Below are 14421 nucleotides of genomic sequence, written 5' to 3'. Positions count from 1 at the left end.
GCTACCAGTGTGACCTTGAATAGGTCATTTAGACTCTGTGGGTCTCAGTTTCCCCACCAGTAAAATAAAGAAGTTGGATTAATTGGCTACTAATATCCCCAGCTCTATCATCCCAGTAAAGGAGTAAAGGAGTAAAGAGTGAGCATTTTGCCGAACAGGTTTCACTGCTCTCTCCACTGAAGCCCCCACCCCTCCTCTCCTTTTCCCCTCACATCTCTGGACCGTCTTTCCACAGGAGCGGCCCTTCTTAGAGGGCTTCACAATTGCCTCTTGGTTGCTTCCTTGACTCAGGTTGGTCAGCGCAAGTGTGTCTGAGAATCTAGTCCAATCAGGAAGAGATCTGTATCGTGACGTATTTGGTTGTTAGGCGGATTAGGCTCTTATAGGTTGGAGCCTGGGCTGGGTTTAAGAAGTTGCAGGCTGAGAAGCTAGTGGAGTTAGCCGCGGGATGTTCGGGGCTGGGAGGAGAGACGTCTGCTCTTGGGTAGCAGCAAGTTAAGAAGATGGGCGGGAGGGCGTACCTTCCCCTAGTATTCTTTTCCATTTCCCCAAGCAGAACTGAACACTGCCAAAGTATCGGGGCTGCGGGGGCGGAGAGGTGGGAGGCCGGTGGGAGTGGAGTGTCCTTGGCCGCGTCTCTCACCCCACCCCAAAGCACTGCCCCACTCTGGATTTCTATCCAGTCCGTGCACAGGGCGATTCCCTCAGTCGTCATCTCCATCTCTGCAAACTGCCTAGCACTGGGCAGTCAATCGGACCCGAGCCCCTCTCCCGCAGGTTCCAGCTTCTCTCATCTTGTCCAAGGCCCAGCCTGTCTTTTTCAGATGTCCCTCGATAGAAAGCAGCTCTTTCCGAACTCCCTGCCCTTACATGTGCTCCCCACCTTCCTCTCCTCCTCTACTTCGGACAGTCCATCTTTTCTACCCACTCTTTGTTTCTCTTTTCTGAGACCTCGGTGAAAGAACACTGTGACACTCTGATAGCACCCACCCTGGATGCCTCAGGCCTGAGGTGTGTGGGTGTGTGGGGAAGGGCGGGGGAGGTAGGTGGATGGGGAAGGAAGGCTCTAGCTCTGGCTCCCGCCCCCTCTGTACCAGGCTTTCGCTTTCACTTCCCGTGGGCTAGGAGGCTTAGTCCGTAAGTGGAGTGGCAAAGGGGAAGATCATGGCGCTACTCGAAGTGTGCGGGGCTCCCTGGGAGAGTCAGGTTTCGTGTGGCACGGGGAGTGGACACAGCCGAGGTCCTGAACACTACAGCTTCTCCCTACGGACCCCGGAATTGGCCGTCCCAAGAGGGCTGCAGGTGAGGGCTGGAATGGAATCTCACCAATGAGTTAAAAACTGGCATGAGTAGGGGGGCGGTTTTCTGTCAGAAAACATCGAAAATGTCAGCGGCCATGTGAGAAATGAATTGCTGAACTGCGAGACTGAATCAAAGGTGGGAGTGGGGGGGAAGGGGTTCTGCGGAGTTCAGAGTGAGTTCTTGTCGAATCTCTCCTCTCTTTATTTCCGCCAGCCTGCCAGGGGGACAGATGTTCTTGTGGAAGGTGAAGGACTCGTCTGATTCCTTGCCTCCTTAAGCCAATTCCCAAGCTGTTATATCGTTTTTTCCCCCTTGTGAATCCTTCCTCCTATCCCATCACTCAGCCCTTCAAGTTCTCGTGCCCTGATGGGTGACTTTAAGTGCTCCCCTTTTTTCTCACATTGTCCAAATCGGTTTGCCCAGTCCACTCATCCTGAGGCTCTCACTGGCCCCCTCTCTCCTGTTTCTGTGTCCTTCCACCTTCAGCCTCCTGAATTCCTTCGTTCCCTGGAGGCAGATGCTGCCCATCAAGTCCGAATTGAGATGGCCCATGGTACCACCACACTAGCCTTCAAGTTCCAGCACGGTGTGATTGTGGCAGTAGATTCCCGGGCCTCAGCTGGGAGTTACATTGGTGAGTTTGACTGTTAGGGACTGGAATTTGGACATCTTCCATAAGGAAGGAGCTTCCAGCCTACATCTCTGATTGGAACTGGGGAAGGAAGATTTGGGACTGGGGCAGGATGTGGGTCAGGTTCTTTGCCTTCCAGTTAAACCACTGTGTAATTGCTCTCCCAGCCACTCTACATGTGAACAAAGTAATTGAGATCAATCCTTACCTTCTGGGCACCATGTCAGGCTGTGCAGCTGACTGTCAATACTGGGAGCGCCTCTTGGCCAAAGAATGTCGGTAAGGGAGTCCCCAAATCTCACCCTAAGCTTCTTGAGGCCTTCCTTTCCATTCATGCTAAGATGGAATTTCTTATCTCTTATTAACTGGTCCTCATTCTGTATTATCTCCACCCACAAACCTCTTCCTCACAAATCTTATCTTTCCAAAGAACACTAGCCTTCTCAAATCCTACAACCTGCCTCACAGATTAGTAAAATCTATAAAATAGAGAAATCCAAATTACATGAACTGTAAAAAAATATATATAAAGTGTATTGTGTACAATCTTTTATCCTTTCTGAAAATGGACAGACTTAGGAGATTTTAAAAAAATTTAAATGATTTGGAAGTCTCAGTACCGTTTTGAGGATACCCTCTCATGCCCAGCTGTCTGGGGTTTGAAGCCTTAGGTGCTTGAAAATCTAACCTTCAAATTTTCCCTGATATTCAGGCTACCCAAAGGCATCCACTATCTCTCCTCACATACTTTGAGCTCTCTGTCTGCTGAAGTAGACCACTTTAATCAGTTTTTCCTCCCTCTCCCCATTTCCTTCTTCTAACTCTAAACATTTATCATAGTGCCTGGCACCTGGTAGGCACTTAATAAGTGCTCATTGACTTGACTAAAATCCCCTCCACCAACCTCTTCCTCCTTAGCTTGTACCGCCTTCGGAATGGGGAGCGCATCTCTGTGTCTGCTGCCTCCAAGTTGCTGTCCAACATGATGTGCCAATACCGAGGCATGGGGCTGTCCATGGGCAGTATGATCTGTGGTTGGGACAAAAAGGTGTGTTGCTTTCACTCCACTGCAAATGTGGGCTGCCTGAGCTTCATTTTCCAAGCAACTCCACTTCATCAGATATGCTAGATATTGCATGATAGATGTATGACCGAAGGAAACACTCTTCCCCCAAAACAGTTGCTGTTTGAGTAGCACTTTATGATTCAGAAGACCCCTTTCTCACAAAAATCTATTGTGAGCATTTTTATCCCATGTTTCAAATGAGAAAAACAAGGCTGGGAGAGGTTAAATGACTACTCCCCAGACATGGGGAGTGGCATCTAAAATTTAAGTCCAGGTTTTCTGATACGAGATCCATAGCCTTTCTCCTATGCCACTAGATTTCACAACTCCTTCCAAGGTCCCATGCTTCTGTTCAAAGTTCTACAAGAATCTTCCAGTTTCTATTATCATTGCCTTGGTTTAAGACTCATTTTATGTCTTCTCTTGAATTCTTTATTGCCTCCCCCTAAATCTCTCTTCCTCTTTTCCTGCAGGGTCCTGGACTGTATTATGTGGATGAAAATGGGACAAGACTCTCAGGGACTATGTTTTCCACAGGCAGTGGAAACAGTTATGCCTATGGAGTCCTGGACAGTGGTTACCGGCCTGACCTCAGCCCTGAGGAAGCTTATGACTTGGACGGCGGGCCATCGTCCATGCCACCCATCGCGATAGCTACTCTGGGGGTTTTGTCAATAGTAAGGAACTAACTCTAACATCCTTTTCCAGTTCCTTTAGAGTCAGGGATCTGGAGGTCAAGAGGAAGTGGGAGACTGTTGATTGAATGGGAGGAATAAGAGATATTGAGGGTACTGAATATCTTGAATACAATTCTGAATAGAAAAGTGGGCTCTATTTCTCAAAATTTAAGGGTACTGAGATAAGGGATGTGGATTGAAAGGGGCATAGACCAATGATAAAAAAAAAACCTCTTCTTTTCTCTTCCATTTTCCCACAGTGTACCACATGAAGGAGGATGGCTGGGTGAAGGTGGAGAGTTCTGATGTCAGTAATCTATTCCATGAATATTTGAAGACCCAGGGGTGACCCAGGAGTGGCAGGATTGACTCCACTGGGAAGACTCAGGGAGCTGAACCAGCTGAGGCACCAGAAATTGGAGAACAAGATTCTGCAGGAGAAGAAAGGGCAGGAGTCTGAGCCCAACTGAGACAACATAGACTTGAGGCACAATTCAATTTTCCATTGATTTTCTAACTTAGCATTTTTTGTCCTCAGTCTTGTAAAATAAAGTAAAAGCTCAGAAAAGGACTCTGTTATGGCTGAGTGGAGTTATGGCTATTAGGAAGATTGTGGGGTTAGGAAAGAGGGCAGGTAAAAATGGGGACACCAGGATTCCCCTCAAGTGTACACTGCAGTTTTGACCCTAACCCTTAATCTTCTCAGACACATGGCCTCATTCCTTCTCAGCCTTTTCTGTCTTCCTTCTTATCTCCAGCCCTATTGGTATTGAACTTTGTTGTTTAGGGGAGCACTGAGCAGTTTCTCTTTCAGATAAGAAGCCCATCTTGGAGGTGTTCTTTAGAGTCTGGTAGTTTCTTCTGTCCAAGGTATCCTCTGTCAGGCCTCTCTTCAATTCAGAGTATTCCCAATAGGGGAGAATGAAAGACTACAGTGAGTTTCTGAGGTATGAAGGTAAAGAAAGGAACCAGTTTAGGCAAAAGACGATGAAAAGAGGGCCATTGTGAACCAACTGTTAGGGTTGTAACAGGAAGCAAAGAAAGTCAAAGATTTGAAAGCAGTGACAGTGTGGGATCTTTTTCAGGCACAGAGAGTTAGGGAAGGGGGAAAGCTCTCCAAGGTGCAGAACCAGTGCTTTGGGATTTAGAGGACTTTAGGAAGTGAAGCTCCAACTTGGCCTTGGAGGTTTTCCCTGGGTTCCATCAAAGCCAGACATCTAATAGACCCTAAAGGGGTCTATTATCTCAGTAATAAAAACAGGTTAAAATTTTTGAAGTGTGTGGTAGTGGGCACTGATTCGGAAGTCAAAATATCCAGGATTCTTGTTGCCACTTGCCTGGTAGAGTGAGGTCACTTTCCCTATCTGAGCCTTCTCATCTCCAAGAGGAGGGGGCTTGGACTAAGTGGTCCCTAAGGCCCCTTTCTTGCACTTTAAAGACTTACAGCAAGCTTGCTTAATATGTTAATCACTGTCAAACTTTACTAAGTCTGTGAAGTCGTTCACTTTTAATCTACCTTATTATATATTGTTTGCACTAAAGGATTTGTCTCCTTACTTCTGCAGAGACCCAGCACTTTTTGCATCTTAAATGGTTGCCTAACTATGGTTGTGATAATGACCTACTATGGAGAATGATTACAACAGCACAAAGGATGGAAGGGGTATGCTATACATGGTAATGCACCATAATAAAATATTATAGTGGCAGGGAAGATCAAAACACAAACCTAGAAGAAAACAATGTTAAAATAGCTGAAAGCAAAGCCTCAAAGGGAATTAGACTTCTGAAGCCCATCAAGAATTCCCAGAAGAGCAAAAAAAAAAAGACTTTAAAAGTCAAGTAAAAGGAAAAATTGGGAAAAGAAATGAGAGCTTTGCAGGAAAATTATGAATAATTGTGACAAAAAGAATGCACACATAAACAGAGCGCACACACACACACACACACACACACACACACACACACACACACACACACACTCAACTAAAGAAAGTAATGCCTTAAAGAGAATTGGCCAAAATGGTAAGAAGCATAAAACCTCACTTAAAAAAAAATCCATAAAAAGAAGACTTAGTCAAATGAAAAAAGAGGCATAAAGTTTATCAAAGATAGTAATGTCATTAAAATTAGAATTGAACAAATGGAAGGAAGCTAAAGATTCTGTGAGACATCAAGAGACGTTATAACAAAGCTAAAAGAATGGAAAGGAAAATGTGAAATGTCTTATAAAAAAACCAAAACACTTAACTTGCAAATAGATCCAGAACTGGTAATTTAAGAATTATTGTACTACCTGAAAGCCATGATCACATTTCAAACAATTATAGAACAGAATCACCAAAATGGAAGTTGAGAAAGAGAATTTGATATTATACTGTGGAAGAGATGTCATGCATGGTAACAAAGAGGATAATGGTTAGGTTTGTTCCTTCAATCATTCAGGACAGAGAGTTCTAAGAAGCCTTGTTGTGTGAGGAAGTAGACCATTGGAAAATGACTTCTTATCAAATGATAGAAACTTGAGAAATGGTCCAGTTTTGTTCTAGTAGTAAAATGTCTTCTGCTGCTGTTCAATCTTTTCAGTCATGTAACTCTTCATGATTCCATCTGGGGCTTTCTTGGTAAATATGCTGGAGTGGTTTGCTATTTCCTTCTCCAGTTCATTTTACAAAAGAGAAAATTAAGTAGCAAGTGGGTTAAGTTAACTTGCCAAGGCTCACACAGCTAGCAATTGCCCGAAGTCCAATTTAAACTGAGGTCTTCTTGACTCTAGACCTAACATTGCATGAACTGCTCCACCTTGTGGCCAGAGAATGTTAGGGGCATATAAACGTAATACACTGAAATAATCTATTACCCATGCAGGAGCTAGTCACCTTTACAGTACGCAAAAGGAGAGGAGAAAATATCATATTGGATTCTTAGGAGAAGAGTCAGCTTTTCTGTCTAGATTAGCTGAGGAAGATGATATTTCTCATGAAGATTTTGAGTTCTCCTACCTACTGCAGGGCCAAGGAATTCAAATTACTCCAGTTCCAAGGAGTCCTGGGTATAGACAGTGGAGAAGAGTGAAACTCAGAGCTTTCCCTTTTTAAGTACAGGATCAGAATGTAACAGCAACAGAACTATATAGGATAATTTGGAGGAAACTTATGCTTTCCTCTAACTCTGTATTCTTTTCTGCTCTTGATTTTTAAAAGGTATACTGTTTCTGGGATCTGATTATATTTACAACACACCAGTGTCATGTGACTATGAGAAGTATACTTGTAAGTACAATATAATTTTAAATAAGGTATAGGTTAATTACTGATTTTTTTCATGGTTGTAATAATAAACATCAGAACTATTTATGGTATGTAACATGACAGGCAGTAACTTCCGCCTTCCTCCCTTTGGAGATAACAGAGAAAGAAGGCAGAAAAAATGACACAGTGAAGAAAAAAATGGCTGCTGTCAAGAGCTGAAAATCTCTCTCATTCTGCCAGATAGAGAATTACTTATTAGTGCAGTGTCAGGAAATAGGGTAATAAAAGGAAATTTTTGACCCAGATCCTAGCACCTCAGCTAAGGACTACAGCTGAGGGACAGAAGAAGCCTGAAAGAAGAGGCTCCTAGAGTCGACTTGGAGTTGTAGGCTCTCCAGGGGAAGGGTGACATGGCTTTTGAAACAGTTATTCTCAGTGGATAGTGTGGTTGTCTCAAAGAGCTGCAGAATAAACAGAAACCATAGGATCCATATGGTTTGGATGGTGGATGTTGTAGAAGGAAACAAGTGACCCTCAAGATAGCCAGAGGTGACTAACAGTTAAAGTATAGAAAAACACCTGGATGTAATGGGAGCAACCCAGGGAAAGAGAACAGGGCAGCTCTGAGACAAGGAAGAGGACCACGGCCAAGAAGCCTCAATCTGAGACAGTCCCAAGCACAAAAATGACGTAAGACTGCGTTCATATTCTTGAAGAGATGCGTGAATATCTCTTCAATCAGCTGCCTTTCCACAATCACCCCCCTCCATAACCAGATAACTGAACACATTTTTGTTCTATCCCCTCGTCCCACTGTCTTGCAGGGTAGTAAAGTAAAATGTTTTTTAAGGGCATGAGACAGAAGGAAAATTTTGTTTTGACTTTTAAATGTTATGATTTAATTAAAATATTTTCCTGACATACTAAGTGTATTGTATGACATCCTGCTCAAAATCAGACATATACAAGGGGGCTCTTAGCCTTACAGTTTAGAGAAGATTCAGACCCAGTAAATGAATAGCACCTTCTCCCAGGAGAAGGGAATCTGTGAACTTCCAAGGGCAGCAAGAACCAAAGGTGGTGTGGAGACAGGCAGAGGTAGGATAATAGCAGTGGCCAAGAGTCAGGGAGAGGATAGATTGAGCTTCTGTGAGGGAAGGGACATAAGCACTTAAAGGTTATTTATTACTCACATGCATGTCAGTGGGGGGGTGGTGATATCCCCACTCTGTAAACCCACAGGCACACAGTGATGACAGTGGTTTGGGTGAAGAGCAGGCTGGTACCCAAATGTAGAACCCAGATCTCCTGAGTCTCTCCACCCTTCCGTTTGGTTGTTGCTGGGGGGAATCACCAGGATGGAGTGGGGGATAGGAGGCAGGAGTAGTCAATCAAGAGATATGGACTTCTACTTCCCTTATCCCCAAGAACATTGATTAGTAACATTTTTTAACCTGACCCACTTGCTTTAGAGAAAGTACGCTAAAGTAATAGCTTGCTAATCTGTTCTTGCTAAACCTCAGTGTTGCTGACTCAGCCAATATTTGTGTACAGTTGTACCCATTGTGGAAGTGGGTCAAGAAGCAGTCAACCATGGAGGCACTTCTGTCAGCTAGGGCTTAGCAATAGGTGAATGCTCGCTCATACCCTCATGGCTCAGGAGAGTGGGACTCCTGCTATAAGACATTGCTTCCATAAGACGTGGCTACCTTCATCGATGTATATTTCTAAGAGTGAAATATAGCAAAAAGAAAAGATAAATGTGATAACTTTAAAAAAGGAGATAGAGGAGGAAACTCAACTTTGATGCTAATTCATGTAGGATTCCAAGAATACAGGAACAGAAAGGAAGGAAAGAAATAAGCAGTAAGCACATATGTGCCAGCACTGTGCTCAGTAAGCTCCTTACAAATAGCTCATTTGATCTGGACAACAATCCTGGGAAATAGTTATTATCATCTCCATTTTACGATTGAGGAAACTGAGCCCAATGGTTTAAATGACTCACCCAGGATCCTCAAAGCTAGCAAGGTTCTGAGATCATATTTGAGTTGGTCTTCCTGACTCTTGGCCTAACAACCTAGCCACTGTGCTGCATCTAAAGGTATTAAATGGAGAACATGAAATTGAAAATTAATTCGCCAGAAACTAGAAGAAAAACACAAAGAAAAACTTGGAAAAGAGCAAGGCCATATAATTTTATTTAAGAGTGCGGGGTATAAAAAATTAAATTCAAAAGTGTGGGAGGAAGAAAAATAAAAGCAAAGTATAGGCAAAGAACAGCCAAGGAAGGGGCATGAGAGAAGGGTCTCAGGAACAGATAGGCATCGAAATATATAAGAAGAAGCTAAATGAATATCAGTATTCCAGTGAGGGAAGGTATAAACATCTATGGCAATGAGAGAAATGGCGATAAATAGCAGCCTAAAGCTATAAAGTTAATGTAAAAGAAATTAAGCAATTTGATTAAAAAAAGAATTGCAGAATAGATAAGGAAAAAAAAAATCTACCATTTGCCACATAGGAAAACATCTGAAAAATCAAGACATATTTAAATTGAAAACCAGAGGCCTGGAAAAAATGTGCAAATGAAGTGAGATTCCACATCTATCTGCCCAAAAGTAACATGCTTTTAGACAAAGTACAGTTGTTGACAGATAAACAAGAACACTGTATTTGATGTTAAAGCAACATGAGCAAAGAAAAAAAGCAATGCTCAACATATATGCTCCAATGTACATAGCATCTAAACTGATAAGGGAAAATTGAACTGTTACCCCATCACCCAAATTGTAAAACCACCAGTGTAGTAGAATCTAAACATCCTCTCTCAGAGCTGGATAAACCTAAAAGAGAGAGAGTAAAAGGAAAAATATAGAACCCAGCTGATTGTTGGAGCTGTTATGTTTCAAAGACTTGTGACCATATTTTCTAAATGAGAAAATAAAAAAATAGAGATCAGAAACACTTCATGGCACCTTAACAAAAAACAAGGGAATAGAGATGTTCAAAATTAATATGAAAAAAGGAACATTAAACACATCTTTCTCATACAATAACAGAAAAAGTTATTAATAATGAGAACACAAGCAAACCTACAGAACTAAATGAAGCCTTGATATGACATGCTAAGTCATGAGTAATTCAATAAAATAGAAAGCATAGGAATAAATATTAATAAGAAGATACACTAACCACATTTTTTACATACAATAATAATCATGTAATTACAACATGTTCAGTAATGAGAGGGTCGAAGAATAAATCACCAAACAACTAATTCAATCTGGGAAAGAGAGTGAAAAAGTTGAGACATCTTACCCACATTGTGGGGATGCAGCTAAAGGAGTCCTCAGAGGAAACCTATTTCAGACAATATACATTCAGAATGTAGAAAAGACAAGATATGTGAACTGATGATGCAATTAAAAAAAAAAAAACACCTCTTGGTCCTTGCACCCCGAGAGTCCCTAGCCTGGAGCAGCTCCCTGCCCAGCCTGGCATTCAACAAATCGGACTTCCCACAGCTGCTCCAGTCCATGAGGGCTCACCTGGCTAATGGGGTAGCCACTTTCAGCAGCAGCAGTTTCACCAGCCCCACAGGTATCATTATTAACAGCAGAAGGGACTGGTTGCTTGGTTGGTTGTTGTCCTTCATCTTTGAAGAGGACCAAAATGACATCACCATTGTAAAGTGAAATTTCAATGTGTCTGACTGTGGCTGATCAAGCCAATACAAGCTCAGAATGCTCTACCACAGGTTGGGTACAGATAGTCCGTTTGAATATTTGGGGTGGATATCCCAAATTTGTGCATCTTGTGTTTACTTTGTGCTGTCTCAATTCTGCTTTGCTCAAAGAGCACAGCACCTTTTCTTATATGGGCACGCCATGCTAAACAGTCCTGTGTCAGTGTCTCCCACGTTGCACAGTCAAATCCAAAGTTCTTGAGAGAGACCTTCAGGGTGTCCTTGTATTGTTTCTTCTGGCCATCATGTTATCACCTGCCCCATGCAAGTTCTCCATAAAATAGTCTTTTTGGACAGTGTACGTTTTCCATTTGAACAATATGGCCAGCCCATCAGAGTTGCACTCTCTGAAGCATAGTTTGAATACTTGGCAGTTCAGTTCTAGCAAGGACTTCAGTGTCTGGTACCTTATCATGCCAGGTGATTCTCAGAATCTTCCTAAGACAGTTCAAGTGGTAGCGATTGGTAGACTGTTCATGTTTCACAAGCATATAACAACAAGGTAAGAAAGCACAAAGGCTCTGTAGACCTTCAGTTTGGTAGTCAGTCTTCTCTCCCAAACCTTTCTTCAGAACCTCCCAAACACTGAGCTAGCTTTGGCAATGAATGCATCAACCTCATTGTGAATGTGTACATCCCTGGAAAGTACACTACCAAGGTAAGTGCACTTATCCACAGCATTCAAAATTTCTCCATTTATTGTAATTGATGGTTCCATGTATGGATGGTGTGGTGGTGGTTGATAGAGCACCTGTGTTTTTTTGGTGTTAATTATTAGGCCAAAATTAGCACAGGCAGCAGAGAATTGATCCATACTTTGCTGCATCTCAGCTTCAGAGGTTGCACTGAGTGCATAATCTGCAAACATAAAATCATGCACCAACACCCCTTCACTTTGGTGTTGTAACCTTTTCAAAATGAAGAACTTACCATCGGTATGGTAGTTGACCTTGATGCCATGTTCATTCTTACTGAAAGCATTTGTCAACATGGCTGAAAACATCATGCTCAAAAGCATGGTAGCAAGCACACAGCCCTGTTTCACTCCATTGGTGACTGGGAAGGTATGAGAGCTTTGTCCATTATCCAGAACCCAGGCAAACATGCTATCATGAAATTGACATACAATATTGATGAACTTCTCTGGGCAACCAAATTTTGACATAATTTTCCATAAACCCTCATGACTAACAGTGTCAAAGGTCTTGGTCAGATCTATAAACGTTGTGTACAGACCTCTGTTCTGCTCCTGGCATTTCTCCTGGAGTTGTCAGGCAGCAAACACCATATCGACTGTTCCTTCGCCCTTTCTGAGGGCCACATTGGCTCTCAGGTATATGCCCAACTTCCAGGGGAAGGATCAGCCTATTAAGAAGGACTCTAGCAAGAATTTTGCCAGCAATGACTAAGAGAGAGATCCCTCTGTGATTGTTGCAGGACAATCTATTCCCTTTATCCTTATAGAGATGGACAATGGAGGCATCCTTGAACTCCTGGGGGATAACCTCCTCTTGCCATATAACCTGGAAAATTTCAGTCAGCTTTTGTATGGGCAACGGTCCCCCTCCCTTGTAAAATCATCTGGAATAGAATCAGTACCAGGTGCTTTGCCACATGAAAGGAGTCTAATGACCCTCAAAACCTCTTCTTCAGTTTAAAGTTCAGCTAAGGAGAGGCTGACTTCAACCTGAGGTAAACAGACAGTGACCTCAGCCTTTATTGATGATGGTCTATTAAGAACACTATGGAAGTGTTCAACCCATCTCTCTAGGATCGTATCCTTATCACTAATCAATGTGACTCCATCAGCACTGAGTAGTTGTGTGATGCACCATAAGTTTTTGGTCTGTGAATAGCTTTCAGAGAATCATAAAAGCGCTTTGGATTGTTACTATCAGCATAAAACTGAATTTCATGTGCCTTCTTACTCAGCCAGGAATCCTGCATCTCTCTAAGCTTTGCTTGTACTTTGCTTTTGATGGAATTAAATGCTACTTGCTTAGGGGTGGATGAAGTATCCTGCTGGTAAATCCTGTGGAGTTCTCATTTTTCATTTAGCAGTTTCTGAATTTCCCCATCGTTTTCATCAAACCAGTCTTGTTGTTTGTGAGTGTTCTGACCCAGGTGAGCAAATGCAGTGCTGTACATCAAATGTATGAGAGTTGCCCACTTCTTTTCTGCTCCATTGTTGCCAACTATGTGTTGTCTCAACTCCCTCCAAGTCAGCAGCAAACTGTTCATGCTCAGAGAAGAGCTCTAATTTGTTGACATTAATTCTTCTGGTAGTCATTTTGCTTGATGAATGTGAATATTTAGCTTGGAAAGCATATATCTATGGTCAATCCAGCACTTTGCACCACACATTGCCTTTGTCACTCTCACATCTTGTCTGTCTCTTCTTCTTACAATCATATCATCTATTAGATGCCAGTGTTTGCTAGGAGGGTGCATCCATGAAGTTTTATTGCATTCAGGTAAATGGAAGACAGTGTTGGTGATGAGAAGATCATGTGATGCATAAGTCTTCAGCTGTAAATGACCATTGCTGTTGCTGTTTCTAACTCCATTCCTCCCTAGGACTCCCTGACAAGTCTGGTAGTCTGAGCCTACTCTAGTATTAAACTCACCCAGAATTATAAGTTTGTTCTCTTTTGGCACATTGACTATAAGGGTCTTTAGGTCTTCATATATTTTTTCTTTGACTTCATCAGGGTTTATCATGGTGGGAGCATAGGCACTGATGATGGTGGCATGGCATTTTCCTGTGAGTGGCAAACACATTGTCATGAGCCTGTCATTCACTCCTTTTGGCAGGCATACCAGCTTGCTGATTAGATTAATTTTGAACCCATGCCAGCTTCACGGCACTCCCCTTCACTGCAGCCACTCCAGAAAAAGGTGTATCCAGCTCCAACTTCAGTAAGCTGGCCTTCAGTAAGCAGCAGGGACTGCAGCCCCAGAGAATGACTCCCACCAGTTTCTGCAGTATCTTGTTCTTTTGGGAAGCCCTGCGACCACTCCATTCCCAGAGATCCAGGCAGCGTTAGTGGTCTCAGGTCCCACTGACCCCAGCATTAGCCTCTACAGCTCCTCTGCTCCTCGCTGGGCAGGAGGCTGAAGTGAAAGAGATTCTATTTCTCTGTAGTTCTGCAGCAGCACCCTGTTCTAATTCCAGGGACTCCCGAGGCAGCTCAGTGCACTGATCAGCAGACTGCATCTTGGTACTGAGCAGTCAGTGAGCGTAGCAGGCTGAGGGCCAAGGAGAGGGCAGGCTGTGAACCTGAGAGCAAGAAGCAGGGGTGCGAAGGCAAAGGGAAAAGATGGAGTGTCTTTGCTAGACAATGTGGAACACAACTCTCGGCTGTGGATCTGGGTTGAATAAAGCCTTTGGGGGTTGAGGATTAGAAACCCTCAGGCTAGCTTCAGTAAAAGTGTGTAGAAAGACGTTGAATAATGCTTGAGAGAGGGGACCTAAAGCTTGCCCCCTGTCGTCCTGGCTGTGAGCGCAAGTCTCTATCCATATAGGAGACTGTGCTTGCTTCATCATATTTACCTGTATTTTGGTTCAGTAAAAATGTAAAAATCTTAATCTCAGGGACCTTTTTTTATTTGCTTTCATTCATCATTAATTAATTAATTATTTGATGCATTTAAATGCAGCATTTGGATTAATGGTTTGTGGCACAGTAGGTGGTTAGTGAAAGTTGGTTGAATTTAATTTAATAGTCTAATGACACAAAACATGA

At 42.9% G+C, this 14421-nt stretch overlaps 1 protein-coding gene across 1 annotated transcript; it reads left to right on the top strand.

Annotated features, from left to right (window-relative positions):
• Window positions 1-1084: 1084 nt before the first annotated feature.
• On the top strand, window positions 1085-4247 carry LOC140525914 (proteasome subunit beta type-8-like). The gene is given in 7 exon segments (XM_072641691.1): window positions 1085-1302; window positions 1789-1936; window positions 2101-2212; window positions 2852-2981; window positions 3473-3611; window positions 3614-3676; window positions 3937-4247. Coding segments are annotated over 7 exon segments (819 nt in total). The 5' UTR covers window positions 1085-1164; the 3' UTR covers window positions 4026-4247.
• Window positions 4248-14421: the final 10174 nt, after the last annotated feature.

Source organism: Notamacropus eugenii, chromosome 2, assembly GCF_028372415.1.
Source record: "Notamacropus eugenii isolate mMacEug1 chromosome 2, mMacEug1.pri_v2, whole genome shotgun sequence".
NCBI lineage: Eukaryota > Metazoa > Chordata > Mammalia > Diprotodontia > Macropodidae > Notamacropus > Notamacropus eugenii.
Note: the sequence above shows the minus strand (reverse complement) of the source record. Positions and strands in the feature narration are given on the sequence as shown.